General features: G+C 36.5%; 2 protein-coding genes across 4 annotated transcripts; both read left to right on the top strand.

Annotated features, from left to right (window-relative positions):
- The first annotated feature begins 3856 nt into the window (after window positions 1–3856).
- Window positions 3857–7926, top strand: LOC113705445 (pentatricopeptide repeat-containing protein At5g47360). 3 transcript variants are annotated; one of them, XR_011820568.1, is made up of 3 exons: window positions 3857–3953; window positions 5711–5928; window positions 7396–7926. XR_011820568.1 is itself a non-coding variant. In XM_027227297.2 (3 exons), the coding sequence occupies exon 1, from the start codon at window positions 4063–4065 to the stop codon at window positions 5488–5490; it is 1428 nt and encodes a 475-aa protein (XP_027083098.1). In that variant the 5' UTR covers window positions 3892–4062; the 3' UTR covers window positions 5491–5928; window positions 7396–7550; window positions 7636–7926. The 3 variants fall into 3 exon arrangements, 2 of the variants coding, with proteins under 2 accessions (XP_027083098.1, XP_027083097.1); XM_027227297.2 differs by having other exon boundaries at window positions 3892–5928; window positions 7396–7550; window positions 7636–7926; XM_027227296.2 differs by having other exon boundaries at window positions 3892–5928.
- A 1201-nt stretch (window positions 7927–9127) lies between these two features.
- Window positions 9128–12837, top strand: LOC113705356 (phosphatidylglycerophosphate phosphatase PTPMT1). The gene is made up of 6 exons (XM_027227186.2): window positions 9128–9778; window positions 10365–10487; window positions 11037–11130; window positions 11906–11988; window positions 12103–12192; window positions 12282–12837. Exons 1-6 carry the CDS (start codon window positions 9494–9496, stop codon window positions 12675–12677), a joined length of 1071 nt encoding a protein of 356 aa, XP_027082987.1. The 5' UTR covers window positions 9128–9493; the 3' UTR covers window positions 12678–12837.
- The last annotated feature ends 4930 nt before the right edge of the window (window positions 12838–17767 follow it).

Here is a 17767-nt window from a genome sequence, read left to right as displayed (position 1 = left end):
CCAAAAAAAAAAAAAATTTAACCTTTTCTTTTTTGGTGGGGGAGGGGTTTTTATGTATCATGAGTCACAACCCATGTGGTTGAGCTTCTTCTCCTAGGAACAAAAAGGGGATTATGGAAACCCCCTCACAACTTCCTCATTTCACATTTTATTGTGAGAGTTTTCTAAAGAAATCGTGGAAAACATTTCGAGTGGGGTTATAGAAAAGAATTAAGAATCTGCTGTAACATTCTAAGAACATGGTGGGAAACCAGAAGGGTTCAACAGATTAGCCAATCAAAGTTGAAGGACGCGGCGGAAGTGGAACAAATATGGGCTTACTATGTAATTTCTGTATAAAGCATTGAAACAAAAAAGATGGTATGGTTTATATTATCTATATTAGTCTGTGTGTTGAATTGGAACAAGAAAAGAATTGGTTATGCTGTCTTGGTGGAGCTGATAAAGTCCTTCGACAGCTTCCAGGAATAACAGTGGTGTGCAATTATACCACTAGTGAATAAAATATTACGGCTGCTATAGCCAATTGAAGAAGCTTCACGACCTGAGTTATCCGTTCCAAGCAAGTTAGCTAGAACCATAAATCTTTGTGTTTATGCTCCGGAATTGGGCTAACGGCTTTCGGTAATCAAAACTTACGTAGCTCAGTTACTACTATAAGCAATTCTTTGTTGAGTTAATCATATGCGTTCACACATGGATTTGATGCAAATTCTCATTCTTTCTTTTCTGTGTACCGAGTTATCGATCATTGGCAATTTTTGCATTTGATCCTCAAGATCAGAGCAATTTAGAGACTTATATTGTTCATGTTGAGTTGCCTCATTCTGATGCTCAACTTACAAAGGTCATCAATCCCAAATGAAGATCTAGATGGTACAATCCTTTCTTGCCAACAGTCGCTGCAAGTGGCAATGATGTACCGCGAATAAAGCTTTATTCGATAAAGCAAACGATTCGCATTCATATCACGATGTTTTCAATGCCAGATTATCAGTTGAGGATGTCAAAGCAATGGAAAAGAAATCTGGTTTTCTATCACCCCCACCACAAAAGGTGTTGTCCTGCATACAACTCGTCCTCCAACGTCCAACCCTTTTGAGGTTGCATCAAAACTCGGGGTTTTGGAGAGACTAGAATTATGGAAAGCGTATAATTATTGGTTTCTTGGACAGTGGAATCACAGCGGAACACCCTTCATTTGGTGATGAAGGAATGCCTCCACCACCAGCAAAATGGAAGTGGAAGTGTGAATTCAATACCTCAGTATGCGGTTTGAATGTAATCTCTGGCACTTCAATGTCTTGCCCTCACCTCAGTGGTATGGCTGCTTTGCTGAAAAGTGCTCATCCTGGTTGGTCTCCTGCTGCAATCAAGTCCGCAATGATGACCACTACTGATCTCGTGAACCTTGCCAAGAGTCCCATTGAAGATCAAAGTCGACTTCCGGCTGACATTTTTGCCACAGGAGCAGGCCATGTCAATCCAAGTAGAACGATGCAGTAGAATCTTCAACTTGTCATTTCCAAGATATAATATTTCTGCCACACTTGCAGTCACTCTCATTAATTTGCACAATAAATAGGGTATAGCTCTACTAACACTTTCTTTTTCTTGCCTAACTAAATATAGAAAATAATAGAAGTACGAGTAGTTTTTTCTCTTGTGAGTTGAAGTTCACAAGACATAAGTTGTTGAAGTAGCATATTTTCTATCTCAGCTACACATATTTATAGGTGAAAAAAAATTAGTCAAGCATAACTTACATTATTAATAATATACTATGTAAATGCTAAAAACTATTAGCTATTCAAAACACATTCAAATTTGAATTATAGTTTGCAAAAACTTATTGTAATTGAAAAGGCATAATTTCATGTAATAATTCTTTAGTCAAAACCCATTCAAACACCAATAAATTCCAAAAAACTTTTGGTTAATCAATAGTTTAATTTCACATTTAAGTAAAAGATTCATAAGTTGCTATTTTCTCTGTATATGTGATTCTAACAATCAGTCTAAGGGTGACTTTGATGAAACTGAAGTTTGAAAACTAAAATCTGAAATCTGAAATTTGAATTCATTAAGTTATTGAATTATTAAATATTAAATCAAATACATTTGAGTGTATATTACATTCAATGATAATTGAATAGTTTATCACTTATTTTTGAGAGCAAGTTTTACCTACAAAATTCAATGTTAATTGATTAATTCAAATATTCACTTTTTGGTTATCAAATGCGTCTGAACATATTAAGATCTGAATCCATTAAATTTAAGTGTTGAATTGGATTATCAAACAAGGTTTAATTCACAGAAATGTATTATTCCCTTCACGTAATAAATAATAAGCTGATTTTGGTTAATCAACTGAGAAAAATGTTTGAAGTTTTGTTTTTGCATGAACAATCAATTGAGAGATTACTTGGCGTTTAAGGTTTGTCCAATTTGTTTCAAGCTTTCAATTAGTGCATGGTATAAGCTATTGTGAAGTGTTGTCGACTGATTTTTTTTTTTTTACCTCATCACAACTTCTCAAGGAGGTCTCAGAGCATTTAATATTGGTGGTTGGCTCTGGAACAATTAAGTTTGTGTATTTTAGCCCTCCACTATTATTTGCATGCTTTTAACCTTTCAATTTTTTTTAAAAAAATATTTCTAACTCTTTCTTCAATTTCAACTGAAATGGAATCTATCTCAAAGCTATGTAGTTTAGAGCATGTTCTTCCTCTAATTACGTCCAGCCGACACTGCAATTATCGGTGGTTAGTTAACCGTCATTGACCAATGATGCAGGTTCCAAATTTGAACTTCGTTTTTGTGAATTTCGCTAGATATGAGTAGAATGAAATAAAAAATTACTACTATTTTACCAATTCTTTATTAAATCTTTCAATCCTTACACCAAAATGTTCTTTTAAGCGAGAAGAGTTCAAAACGATAAGAAATTTGGCACAATTCTCATCTAAATTTGAACAACACAATTAAACACTCCCATGATTATTTTTAACTGTTTCAGGGCTCATTTGGTGTCAAATTTTATAAGGCTTTGTTTGAACTGAGAAATTTGATGAAATACTTGAAATCCACCCAAATCGTTGTAGTTGTTTGAATTGCTTAAGAACATCCGGGTTTACAATTTACTAATTATCTAAATCCATTTTAAAAACTAAAATAATTGGTAATTATAAATCCAAATACCTATTGAGTAATCTAAACAATTAGAAAAGTTTGAAAGTATTTCAAATTTTTGATCAAATCTCCCAAACCAAACACATCATAACAGTTTATACCATTCAACTCCTTATGTCATGAGGAATGCAAAAATATGATTTATTTGGTCATATTTACGTTGAATAAAAATCTCCCAATTTTGGACAATTTCTTTTATTATATTAATTTACTAAACCTTGAAATTTTGTTTGTGCATTGTGCATGATACAGTTTTTTTGGCTTTAGCAGTTCAAATGGGCAGAAGGGTTAGAAGCGCACACTTTTAGGAGTTTTTTTTTTTTTTTTTTTTATCAATCATCACTTTATCTATAGTATTTTACATTATTCTAATTTAAGGGAGAAATCCAATTGCATCTAAGGGGACCGATGGGAACTGAATCACCGGCGGACCAGACGGATGCAATACGCACCGGTCTAAATTTTTTTAGAAGCCACTTTGTGGCAATTGAACCTTGCATCCCACCTCACCAAGTCTTAAATGGCTCAGTGACCTACACTTTTAGGAGTTGGAGATTTAAAAGTAAACAAAGAACAATTGAGGGGCTAAAAGTGTACAAATTTAATAGTTTGGACTTAAATTGAGGCTTAATACCGAATGAGGGACTAAGCTGCAATTTTCTCTAAATTAACTTTAATTACCTTCACTCTTTTGACGACCTTCGTCCTCAAGTTGCCGCCGTGCGGCGTCCCCTCAATCTCACTCAACTCTTCTCCAGGCAAGTTGTATCAAGAGCTCTTAAGCCCTTTCTTTCTTTTTCTTGTTTTTTTGTTATTTCACTGTTTTTTCTTCGTCTGCGTATTGAATAAATCCCTTAAAAAGAATTAATGTTTATTCGTTCCCGTTCTTTCACACCATTAATTTCACCAAAAAGATCCAATTTTTCGCTTTCAAAATTTGGTCTTTTCTCCACATTTGCATCATCAGCAGAAAAACTTATGACCCATTTGCAGAAAAATGAATCGAAAGTCGAAAAATCCCTCGACAGAGTGAAAATCAAACTTAACACAGCATGCATAAATGAAGTTTTGCAGAGATGCTCCGTAGATAAACCCCAAATGGGTCTTAGATTCTTCATCTGGGCTGGCCTTCAACCCAAATACAGGCACTCTGCATATATGTATGGCCAAGCTTGCAAATTGTTGGAAATTAAGCAAAAACCACATATTATTAGTGATGTTATTGAAGCATATAGGATGGAAAACTGCGCTGTTAGTGTTAAGATGTTTAAGGTGTTGTTGTATTTGTGTAGAGAGGCTAAAGATGCAAACTTGGGGTTGCGGGTATTGAGGAAAATGAAGGAGTTTAATTGTAGGCCTGATACCACTGCATATAATGTGGTAATTGCTATGTTTTGTGAGAAGAGGGAGGTTGATGAGGCAATGAAATTGATGGAAGAGATGGGTTTGATTGATCTTTATCCGGATATGATGACATATGTTGCAGTACTTAAGGGGTTATCTGATATTGGGAGGCTGGAGGATGCATGCCGGCTTGTTAAGGCTATGAAAGGGCATGGTTGTGTGCCCAATGCAGTTGTCTATTCAATACTGCTTGATGGGATATGTAGGTTTGGGAGTTTGGAGAGGGCAATGGAGATGTTGGGGGAAATGGAGAAAGAAAGTGGGAATAGTAAACCAAATTTGGTTACTTATACGGCTGTGGTTCAAAGATTTTGTGAGATGGGTCAGTCTATGGATGCATTGAGGATTTTAGATCAAATGAGGGAATTCGGATGTAAGCCAAATAAAACCACGATGAGTGTCTTGATTAAGGGGCTTTGTGTTGAGGGGCGCATAGAGGAGGCCTATAAGGTCATTGATAAGGTTGCTGGAGAGAGTGTGTCATACGATGAATGCTATAGTTCTCTTGTATTATCGCTCTTGCAGATTGGAAAACTTGAGGAGGCAGAGAAGGTTTTCAGGATGATTTTGGTTCAAGGACTAAGGCCTGATGGTGCTGCTTCAAGTACTGTCTTGAGGCAGCTTTGTTTGGTCGGACGGTGGCTTGATGCATTCCGCCTGTGTGAAGGGATTGAGAATTCTGGAAATGTATCCATTGATGCTGACATTTATTCAATTCTTTTGGCTGGACTCTGTCAAGAAAAAAATTTGGTAGTCGCTGCAAAGCTTGCAAAGCTAATGGTGGAGAGAGGTGTCCAGCTACAAGCTCCTTATGTAGATGATGTGGTTAAACATCTGAAAAATTCTGATGAAGAAGAGTTGGTTTCCAAAATCTCTAGGATCAGTAGTTGATGAAGAGCAGATTGTTTTCTATTTGTGTTCCCTGAAAGATGCTGAAGTTTCTTCCCAGCATAGATATTTGTACAAGAAATTGTTTGGCTATAGAATATTGCATCTGATTTGTAACCTGGCTTTTGAACTTGACAGCATTATATTTCAGATATCAATAAGCGTTCGTCCTCAAGAGATGGTCAATTTATTGTTCTTTTTGCATCTTAATTGCCTAGTACAGTACCAAGTGAGAGTAATAGGATCACATGTACAACATGCAAAATGTTGGCAACCAGGATGCAGTAAGAAGGGAAGGGAAGGACCAGGCTTAGGCAGATTATCATTATTGAGGACCAATGAGGCTTGTACTGGCTGAGCATAATGCAGTTTCTTTTGAGGCTAATGTAACCCAATTGCAGTCTTTGAAGCTTGACACCCTTGTTGCAGCAGTTTTAGATGGTGAGATTGTTATTAATTGGATCTGTTACTCTTCTTATTGTCCAAAAATTTATTTAGCTTTAAATTTCCTAAATAGGCATTTCATAAATGTCCTTTTTGTTCTTTTCTGTTGGAATCGATGTCAGAGCAGCAATAGTTTTAGCCTTTTTGGTTGCTGCATTCTTTGTGAAATCACTGCTAGAAAATAGATAATAGGAATCTTGTGGAGGACAGCTGTTGTACCCCTGCTAGGTTTGATCATCATTAGTGAAATTTAAATTTATTCATGTTGTTGTTAAAAGATAATTTGTGACAGACTTCATAGGATATGGAAAAATGAAGGAATGAGGGAACACGGGCTAGGGGATTGTTTTGCTCATACCTAGGATTAGCAGATGAGTCTTTACAGGATCAGAGTTCTTAGGTTCATGCATGTTGAACTAATAATCTTCCATAATGAGAAATCCTCCATTTTGCTTGCAATAATTTATTAGATAGAGGTTTTAGAAACAGAAGTAGAAATTGTCTATGATTGTCTCTGGGACAAGAAAGATGTGTATATACATGAACGCAAATTGCAAAAAGTCATTTGGCATTCTAATTGCACCACCTTTAAATTACTTCATCTAAACAACATGGCATAACAAGTTTACATGTGATCATCCAATGTGAAGAATCCTAATAACAACGAATGACACTTGATCAACAGTGCACTCTAATGTCATCCTGTAAACTAGGATCTTTATTTCTTTTTTTTGGGGGTGGGTGGTATTTTTGCTTTTTCTGCTATTTTTTACCACACAGTTCTTAGCTTGTCTTCCATTGTGAGGATATGTGTGCTATTATTACGTTGTCAAAGTTGTCCATATTTTTAATCATTGTTGTGATTTTCCAATGTATGCAGTTTTTGCTTTTTGGTCTCAAATTTGGGGACCGCGCTCTTTCCTCTTTGATAGCTATTGTTTCTAGGGAAAGATAAAGAACTGCTAGTTCATAACCACTGTTTGATCTGGATTTGAAGCATGTTGCTTACATGCGTTGCCTAAAATTGGAAATTTTCATAAAGGAGATTGCACATTTGCACATGTCATTTAGACTCCTATTCGGAAGATGAATCTGAAAGGTATGGACAAATGATGCTCAACGGTCTCCAAATTCTGTGGAGCTTTTCATCACTCTTCTGGTTCTTTCCATTCAAATTTGGCTATACTTATAATTATTGGAAATTATTGTGGCTAGTCCATCATTTAGTTGGTCATTTTGAAGTATGAATCTTTGAGCATTTTGTGTTCGGCCAAACTTTTGGTAAACAATACCTTAATATTTAAGATGTTATATGTCTCGGACATTACAACTTCTTTCCCTCCAATTTTTGGCATATGAATGTTTCTCTTGAATTATAAGTAGTGCTTCTCCTTGTTGCTTTACTGATTAACTTGCTAACTGTCGATGAATTGAAATGGACTAAAAATGTTTTGCTTTTTCCAGATTTACAGATTCAGTTCCTTCTGGGGCATTGGAAGTAGAGGGCCTATTCAGGAAGAGTTACTATTTCCTTTTCTTGACGGCTAGCGCAGCCCAACCACCTCCTGAACTAGCTAGAATCCCGTAGCTGGACTAAGAGTTGCAGAAGCTTTTGAAAGGTTTTAATTGACAATGCACATTCAGCCACTTCCAATGTCGATATGTTTCCAGACGGTGAAATCATTCTTCTTATTCTGTTTCCAGACAAGGTATCTGTTCGTGTAGTCGGAACTGGAAAGTGTGCAATCAATAATGTGGTTATAACAGCGCCTGGAGTGTTGCAGGAAATGGATTCTTCACGCTTAGGACGTGGTACAGAACGGTGCCAAGTTTGCTGTAAACAAGGGCAATCTGGGATTGAATAATTGTCGATGCATATATTCTGATCCATGTACAACGTTGTTAATGAATTGTAAATCATCACGGATAACTCGTAGAAGTTCGCAAAGGTAGTGTGAGAATCATGTATGAAATGGATTTTGTGATTTTGGTTTATATGTTTTGATCTTACAGTTTTTGAAGATGAAAGAACAAGAATGAAAATGGGAAGCTAAAATAGAAGCAGGTGAGAATTCATGGGAAAAAAAATGGAATGCCTTGTTCAACTTCGTACATAATGCCTTATTCCACGTGATGTCTTCCGCCACTTCTACTATCTACAACCCCACGGCTTTAATTAATTTTGAGGTCCCCTAATTGTTGATCCTCATTGTTTATCACCTCAAATGTTTAATATGAATTTTTACTCAAATTTGGAACAAGGAAAAAGGAAATAAGGCAAAACGTACATATGCATATCTTATGCTACTTTTGCCATAAAAGTTTTAAAGAAGTTAACAGTAACTGACAAAATCCATTTGAAAGGTGAGTTTTTTGGGTGTTTGTCTAAAACTTTACTGTAGTTTACTATATAAGTTTTTAAAAATTTTTTTGAAGTGTATATATATATATTTTTGAATATTTTGAAGTGTATAGTTTAAAAATTTTGAAATTTTTTTTGAAATTACTGTAGCTAAAGTTATTAAAAAACTTGTAGCGGACAAACTTGGCAAAATATTTGACTTCCAAACATGGACATTAGGTTTGTTTTTATTAGTCAAAGGAATAAAAAGAAATGTTAATATTTTCTCCACTCAACTAATACTACTTTCACTTGCATTTTTTTAAAAATTATTTTCAAGTGCTAAATTATGCTTTAGTCTATCATTAAGCTTGGTTTATCCATGCTTGACAATGACACGTTGGCTCTTCGAAATCAATCAGATGGCTGTCCTTAATTAGTCTAATATTTGGTCAAGTTGTCTACTATTGAAGCTTTTGGTGAGAAATTGAATAAAGCACTAAAAGCTACTTCATAATAATGAAAGGTACTAACAAAAATATATTCTATGAGATTGCGTTGCAAGCGATTACTTAAAAATTTCTTTGATTATTTATTTTAGTACATTTGTGACGTAGTTAATATAAGAATGTGATTGAAAAACATGTTCAAGATATTATACAAGTCAAAAAAATTGGAATAACTAGAAATTTTTTTTAAAAAATCACATGGGCCGATCTTCAAATGTGTAAAAGTTGTGGGGGTTTTGATTATAGAACAATTTTTTTTTTTTTTTTTTTGGTGTTTTTTGTTGTGTTGGGTGGGGGGTTGCGCATGGGTGCTTACTTTGATGCCCAAACAAATCCGTACATAACAATTAACAAGGCAAGAGAATCGCTTGGAATTGAGGGTTCCCTATATTCCATTATCTATTCACCCAAATTCAACGTCCCAGATTTCTTCCTCACCCACCTTTTCACCTCCTCATCGTCCGATCAAAGCCTTTCCCCTTCCCTAAAATTAATGACCCCAAATCCAAACCCCTATTTGCTTCAATTCACCCAAATTCAACTTTGTCTGACGCAATTATGAGATTTTTCAGGCTTGTGTAGTTCAATCTGTCTGACTGCCGTAATCTACTTGTAATCTGTTGACGTGATCTTCACAGTTAGAATTGAATTGAGGGTTTCATTGTAAGGTTGCAGATTTTAAGTGATCATTGATTTGAAGGTAGTGTCAGATATGCGTATAGAAGAATTGGGTGGAGAAGAAGAGGGCTTGGAGATTGCCGAGAGGCCTGAGGAGGAGGAGAAGGAGGTGGCGAAATCAGCTGCTAGTGGTGAGGCTGTGCATAATGTTGGTGATAGTGGTGGCGGCGGCGGCGGCGGAGGAGATATTGTGTTGTGGAGTACAAAGAAGGTTTTAGTGGGAGCTGGGGCAAGGGCTTTATTTTATCCAACTTTGCTGTATAATGTTGTTAGGAATAAAGTTCAGGCCGAATTTCGGTGGTGGGATTGGATTGATGAGGTATACTATGTCCAAATTTTTGTAGAAGTCTTTTATAGTATTGTAATTGTTACTTTTATAGTTTCGATTGCTTGTTTTGAATATTGTCATCGGTTAGTCTCCAATGGGTATTTTAGCAGTGGCGATTTGCATTTCTACGCGTTGAGATGTTTTTGCTGTTTATGATGTGTAAATGACCAGGAAAAGTAGAATATTCAAGCGTTGTATTATGCTTGAAATTTGGGAAGTTTGTTCTTAGGGATAAGTTCGCATGTATTTGAACTACGAGTGATAAAGCTGGTTATGGATAAATTTACATAAAGCTGGCCAGATAGGAAATTGTTCTTATGGAGAATTTCTGTTATTGGGAATGTGGTTCTGTTAATAATCTTATTATCATCAGCTTGTGATGACATCTTAAGCGTGAGGAATTGGTAGACTGACCATGGGCTCTGAGTTAAAGAATATGATTTTTTTCAACGAAGCAATTAAAGGTGTTAGCATCCTGTTAATTTGACAAAGAATGGATGCCATACTGAGATGTCTTTTAATGAATGTTGTGAAAAGTATGATTTCTGTTTTGCAAACTGAAGTCCTTTTATATTAGTTTGTCTTGTTAGGTGCAGTTCCATTCAGGTCTGATGTCAGTGAGCTAAAGGATCTTGGCATTGGTGCAGTTGTCACTCTTAATGAGCCATATGAAACTCTGGTCCCGACATCTCTGTATCAGGTACGTTCTTGCAGACTGCCTAGATAGAGTCTGCATCCTGACTTTGTTTTCATTTCAGTTAATTGGTAGTGAGGCAGAATCATTCTTCCAAGCCATCAACCATTTTTCTTTTGTTCGCTAGCTCCATTCTTGATGGATTCACAGTGTTTTTAGACTTTTGACATGTTCCGGAAGTGATTAATTTTACTGTCTACACTTAATTTCATGCTGTTGCTGTTGTCCTCGTATAGGCACTTGACTTTATGCCATCGAATTAAGAATAGGTGGCTATACATTGAGTCACATTTTTTAGTAGTGTTGGTTCTATTTAACACTACTTTCCTAACTCTTTGAAAACTACTTTTACTAGGATTCAAGTGTCTTTGATCTTTTACTTATTTCTTTCCCCTCTTGTGTCTGTGTCAATGCTTCTCAGCTTTGAAATTTTCCTGAGCATTACTGGTTCTGTTGATTTTCTCAAGTGAATGGTGGTACTTTTACTTGGGTGCATTATGCATGCATCCTTGCCCTCACGAGGTTTTGGTTTTTTGATGATTGTGTATTTTGTAGGCTCATGGAATTCATCATTTAGTTCTTCCTACAAGAGATTACCTTTTTGCACCATCATTGGATGACATTTGCCGAGCTGTAGACTTCATTCATGGTAAGTTTTTTGTTGTAATAGGATGTGTATTTAACCAAGTGTAATCAAACTTCCCAAATTTTTCAAGTGCATGTTTCATTATTGGATTAATTAGATTGTATTTGGAGATTGTACGTTTTCACATTACTAAACAATTTATCCTTTTCCACTAGGTCATCTGAATGTCATAGCAATTTATCTCTCATGTAGTGTTTAAGTAATGGGGATTGCAGGTGTATAATATTTGGCTGAACAGGCAGTATGTGGCTTGCCAGCCGATAGCTCCATTTTCGAGTACTTGATACCTGGGTGTATGCATACAGATGCACGTACACTATAATGTGCACACTTAGATGTAGTTTGATGTCATCTAGTTATTTCATCATACTCTGTGTTGTTTTAGCATGAACCTGTTACTTAAATCTTCTAGTTATCTGCTAGAATCAGGCTTGGGTATTCTGATAATTTGGGTGTCATTTCAACTGGGAAGACATCTACTTGCAATTTTATTCACCTCCTTAATTTTAGATTTTGTGGTGTTGCTGATACTGTTTAATTGGCTCCCTTTTATCCATTTCACGCTCGACATATTTTATGCTCCCTAACACTTTGGTCCTCTGTAGCAATTAGGTGTGGAAAAAGAATCACTGGACATGTAAAACAGAACTAACTTGTCAATCGGATATTTAATAATGACTATTCTACACTAACTCTGTCTTTATTATGAGACATGACTGCTTTATACAACTCAAATATTGTCGTGTAATATTTGTTTTCTTGGTTTTATTTCGTGAAGAGAATGCATCATGTGGACAAAGCACTTATGTCCATTGTAAGGCTGGGCGGGGTCGCAGCACAACTATAGTTATATGTTTTCTGGTGAGTGCAAAAACCAGGAAATCCTAATTTGATAACATGTAACTTTTATGGTCATTGCTTATTTACATAAATTCTTACTGCCCTTCCCCGTTATGCTGTTTTCTTCCATTTTAGGTTAAGTTTAAGCAGATGACGCCTGATGTTGCCTATAATTATGTGAAGTCAATACGGCCCAGGGTACACTTGGCCTCCTCCCAGTGGCAGGTTTGTTGAGATTATAATGAGGTTACAATCCAAATTGTGGACTAATAATCTGAATTACTCTAGTTAACTTTGTTTGCTGCTGATTGCAGGCTGTTCAGGAATTTCACTATGTGCAGGTCAGGACGACCTGTGCCTCAAGCCTTCTGACAGATCTGGTTTTGAAAAGCTCCAAGTTGTTTTCTAGCCGAGATCTTTTAGCATTTGATGATGGTTCTGCAGTCATAATTACCAATTCTGATCTTGCTGGATATGATCCAAATCAAGACCCTGTTGCTGTAAGAAATGAGATTTGGGCAGACGTGAATTTCATCTATAGAGTTAAAGTGGCTGGTGCGATAGCTTTGACAAAACTTTCTTGCTTGTGGCTACGATGTCACACTCAACAGAAAGTTTTAGGTGAGGAGTTGACAGGGGAGAGCAGCTGCTTAACTGGAGCAGAACAATTGGGAGACATTACTGTGGACATCCACGTCTACTCTTCATAGATTCATCGAAATTTGTACATATTTTTCAATCGTATATAATACATGTACAACTCTATTTCTTTAGTTCATTCTGGGCTGTGTTTTGCTCTGAATGGCTGTTAATATTCAACCGTTGCGATAATGTAAGTTTGTATATTCGAGGCATTGTTAAAATCTCAAACTGTCTCTCTCTTGATAAATGGTGTCAGAAAAACAACGGGATATCTTGGCCAATGTGCAAATTACTATTGCATTCCCCCTGGGTGAGATGTCATTTTATTGTTTCATTTCAAAAGAAGCAACGGAGAAAAACCTTTCTTACTGTAGGAGTAAGTGACAGGATCCCCGTGCAAATAAATTCTCTTCCAGTTCAATCCGATGGTTAGCAACAAAAGATACGGTTGAAGTCGACATGGTGAAGTATGGGAGGATACTGTACGTTTGGGTAAATAAATATAACAGTCCAACTATTTACTAAAAACTGTAGTGTCTTTGACAAGAATTTTTAGCCAATTAAATCGGCCAACAAAATATATGTACCCAATTAAACTTGTTTGTTATAGTTCAACTCTTCCTCCTCCTAGAACTTAAAGGAAGCTAATAGCCCCTGAAGGGCTATCATATCCTATTTCATCAGATGAGTTAATTACTTGCCGCTGCAGGTAGATTAACTGAAGAGGGCTGGTTAGAGGAGGATGATGCTGATATGGAGACCTTGTTCTTAGGCATTCTCCTTCCACTCCAACCCTCGATGATCTGCAGGATAAGGAAGCTCCACGAGGAAGTTTCAAAATGGATGCAGGAAATATGGCTCAGGGTTTAGCCTCGAGGTTCTTCTGATCAGGATCACTATATAGAAGCTTCCTATAGACCTTTTTTTCAGTTTGCACGTATTTATATCATCAACAACCAAATCAATTAAATTTGCAGTTATTTATTTTAGCTTCAGGCTGCAGGGCTTTGGTTTTTAGAACCCAGTGCATTCTTCCATGGTCTTTTACAACTTGGAAGAGAAATATACTTAAAAATCTGGTCCTTTCTATCCTGCGTTGTGAAGCCAGTTTCTCTGACAGGGTTTAATTTGCTATCTCTGTGGGTATTCAGAAGTTACCGGAAAGATGCTGCTGTTAGAGAGGTAGGAAATAGAGCTAATCACAGTTTAGCAAATTATGATGTGCAATTTCAGTTTCTGTTGAGTTTGCAGACTTTCTTTCCCTTGTGACTTCCTGATGAAGTCCCAATAGTCCAGTTGGACCAATAATACCTTATTTTGTCAACACAACAACTTCTATTCATTTTGGCCAAAGAAAGAACAAGACAAAAGACATAAAATAGTGGCAGAAACTTGGAAAAGTAATGCTCCAATGATTGATAACAATAAGAAATCATAAATAGGGAGGACATATCATTTACTTTTGAACCTAGATTGACATTGACTGGAAACAATCAAACATACTCCTTTTATTTCAGATCAGATACGGTTCATTCTTTATTTGGGAACGTCAGAAAGCACACTGATTTAGCTAGCTCTTAGTATTGACTCACCAAATGTGGGAAATTAAAACATTCTGAAAGCTTGTAGTCTTGCTTTTGGTTACTTTTTTTTTCGCAACTTATTCTCGGGTGATCAGCTTACGTTTGCACCTCGGACTAGTCTATAACTGATAGTAATCACATTCATTTTGTCTTCCTTAAAATGGAAGCATGTCCATTTGGTTCACCACAATGGCATGTTCTGCTGCTGCAGGGAGCCAAGGTAGTCGTTGGACTATATCCATTAGAGCTCCTCTTCTTCTTTCTCCCGGCTGCTGGTGCGGCTGATGACAGAATTTGTACGTGATATTGATGACTGCTTTCATCAGCCAGCTCCATATTGTCCTAATCTGGAATGGTGCAGGTAATTGACTGACTGAAAACATGATGGATAGTGTAAACAGTGATGGATAAAGGGACTTGGGGAAAAGGACCGATAATATGGATGCCAATGACAAGGGAGCAGACAACGCCATGATTATCCTAAGAAAGTAGTTGTATCCTGCAGAAATTCTTAACTTGGCATCATATGACAAGCAGTAAACAAGCAAACTTGCAATGGCTACGAACATGGTCGTGGGATGTGTTTCGAACGGGGATTCATCTTTCCCCTGATACTTCACCTGGAGAAAGTTAAGCAACACCCCGATGATGAAGGCAAAAATGGCCTGGCGAGAGGACACTGACATTTTTGGGTCTTGAGGTTGTGGGAAATTGTAGTGTTTTGTAGTAGTATTAATGGTAGTGATACCAATTCCAGGGAAATGTTCGGTAACAATATTGAAGCTTCTGCAGTGGAGGAAGAAATTTGTCATCGCAGGTTGTGCCATCAGGGCTATATATACTTCGTCAGTCGTTTTCTATTCATACACCATATACAGAGAAGATCAATAAGCTAACAAGACTTGCTGTAAAAGGATGCAATAGAATATAAAATTTGCATCAAATCAAGAAGGGATAGCTTATAGCTAGCTAGCTACTTAGAGCATCTCCAATGGGGGTGTAATGGCTCCCCATTACACCCCTCCATGACACGGCTCCCCATTGGAGCCGTGTCATGCGGATTACACGCATCATATGTATGATGCGTGTAATCCGTTGATTTTTCTTCCCATGGATTACACGGCTCCTCATTTTGTTATTATTTGTATTTTATTTGACTTAACTTATGTAATATTATGTTATGGAGTTCAACTAATTACATTCCAAATTATTAATTAAGTATGGATTATTATGATATCTTCGCATTTGAAGTATCAAATATTTGTTTAATTTCCTACATAATTATTTTTAAAAAAATAACAATATATTATTTTTGAAACATAGAAAAAGATATATTATTCAAACTTAAAAATTAATAATATCATTTTTAGAAAATAAAAAAATTCAAAATGTACAAAATTTAACGAAAGTTAGTACTTTATTTTTTAAAAATAACAAAATTAGTTTTAAAAATTACTTTATTTATTTATAGGATATGAGTTATGCATTATTAAAATAAATATTTGATTAATTGTGGACCCATGCTATTACACCTTGTGGAGTGTAATCCATTGTGAGTGAAAGTGTAATAAAAGAGGAGAAAGTGGAATGCTGACGTGGCATGTGGATTACACTCCACAGAGTGTAATCCATTGTGGATGCTCTTACAGTTAGTACTGCCTGCCCCTCCGACCTTTTATAAAGGAAATTAATAATGGTGCTGTCCGAGACACATTGATGTCTCAAGTAGTCTACGATGGATACTTTCATGATTGGACTCGTTGGTGGGAGGTGACGGATTTGGCTGAGGTGAGAAAGTTTTTTCTTTTTTTTGGGTTGAGAAATCTTGTACAGTATAATTGGATTGCAGCAAATCTCTTATCCTCTACATTTTGCGTGCGTCATCTATGGAGTCAGTGGCTTAGCGGGCAAACAAAAATTCCAATTTCACATTTGTCGGCCATTGTCTTCTGAACCATCATTGCTTTCTTACGGAATCCAGCATCTTTCGACTTGATGACGAAATGGGCAAAAATGAACCTCAGCATTTGATCCAACCCAATGGCCGAAAACTTTTGCTGTATTACTAACTATCCAAAAAGCATTTTTTGCGAAGCAAAGAGCTTAAAACCCACACATTCTTGGTCACTTACCCTCCAAATTAATGGAATATTGACAGCTTACATCCTATACTGACTGCGGATCATTTAGTGCCTAAACCTTTCTAATCTGCCAATTCACTCCTAAAGTTGTGTAATCAAACGCCAATTGTTGAATAATAGTGAGGCCCTCAAGTGAAGTAGGATTATAATCTTCCGTTATTTTAGAAAAAGATGTTCGAACCCTTAATTTATACTCCCAAAGTAGCATTTATATGTCAATTGGCTCGAATTTGTAAGAAAAAAAAAATAGTTTGGCAGGAACAATTTAAGAGACATGAATTATCAAAGTCTGATAATTATGTGGTGGTTAAGGCCAGGTACCATAGTGACGTTAATAAAAAATGTTAATTACCTTGTAAGAAGTCTAAGCATGACCATAAAAGTTCAAAGTACAACTTGGAAACCTTTTCCTTGGACTTGCAATTAAACTCAAAGAGAATGTGTGGTAATGCACTCCTCTAATTCAGAGGTGCCTTTCCCCGAAAAAGTTTTATTTTCGGTCACAAGTCACAGCTCCAACTTTCTGCCAAGTGCCAAGACCAAGAATGGGCTGGGTGTTGGTGACCCAAGAGCATTTTGATTTTTGATGCCTCATGACTCAAATTTTGGCTTTTGCAGTTTCCACCACCACCACTTTGAAATTGTTCTTGCTTAGCTGAACATCCACTAATTGTTATAAGCTGTAGATGGACTTCATCTCGGCCTACGACGTCATTCCTCGATCCCGACAAATCAAGAGATAGTACCCATTTCCCCTTCCCCGAAACATCGCATTAGTCCAAAAAAAAAAAAAAAAATGAATCTAAAATCTCTAATTCTTAATGTTTCGATACAGGGAAATCCAGCGTTCATTTACATGCAAAACATGAAAAATCAGCGCAACTGGTATGCTCCACAAACTCTAATTAATTTGCAACCAAGCTTTGGTAGTTCCCCATTTGCACTATTGCAGCTTCTAGCAAAACGTTTACGTAAACAAGCTTCGACACTGGCCGTGTACTATTAAAGTTCTTTAGTCAATTAATGTAGGTTGCAAGGTAGAAGTCGCAAAATAAGTTCATGAATTTGCCCAAAAAGAGAACTTGCAACAGCAGGTAATGAATTGCTCTCAAATATTAGCATATAAGCTCAGCTTTCATCCTTGCTATGCATAATTTCAAGAAAAGAAGCTCAATCACAAGGAACAATCTTTACAAGAAGAGAATCTCTAACAATAATCTTACAATGAGACTTGTGAAATCCCGAAGAGAAGAGACAGATTGACCATTACAAGGCCGCTAAGAAGTACAAGGCTGGCTTTACATCAATTTTGCATTTACATTAAGGTGAGTTCAGGGATAACAAGAGCAATACCTGTTCCGGGGTCCTGACTTTTAAAATCAATCTCATCATGCATTTTCTGCGAAAGGGATCGATCTAAAGTTCATTTTGCCA

The sequence above is a fragment of the Coffea arabica genome, chromosome 8c (assembly GCF_036785885.1).
Source record: "Coffea arabica cultivar ET-39 chromosome 8c, Coffea Arabica ET-39 HiFi, whole genome shotgun sequence".
Classification (NCBI taxonomy): Eukaryota; Viridiplantae; Streptophyta; class Magnoliopsida; order Gentianales; family Rubiaceae; genus Coffea; species Coffea arabica.
The sequence above is the reverse complement of the archived record's forward strand: the minus strand, read 5'-3'. Positions and strand labels throughout refer to the sequence as shown.

What these genes read in the sequence shown, in the direction of transcription:
- LOC113705356 (XM_027227186.2), top strand. Translation starts at nt 9,494, where the DNA reads ATGCGTATAGAAGAATTGGGTGGAGAAGAAGAGGGCTTGGAGATTGCC. An exon ending in TCCCGACATCTCTGTATCAG is followed by an intron (nt 10,488 to 11,036) that starts GTACGTTCTTGC and finishes TGTATTTTGTAG; the next exon opens with GCTCATGGAATTCATCATTT. An exon ending in CTATAGTTATATGTTTTCTG is followed by an intron (nt 11,989 to 12,102) that starts GTGAGTGCAAAA and finishes CTTCCATTTTAG; the next exon opens with GTTAAGTTTAAGCAGATGAC.
- LOC113705445 (XM_027227297.2), top strand. Translation starts at nt 4,063, where the DNA reads ATGTTTATTCGTTCCCGTTCTTTCACACCATTAATTTCACCAAAAAGA.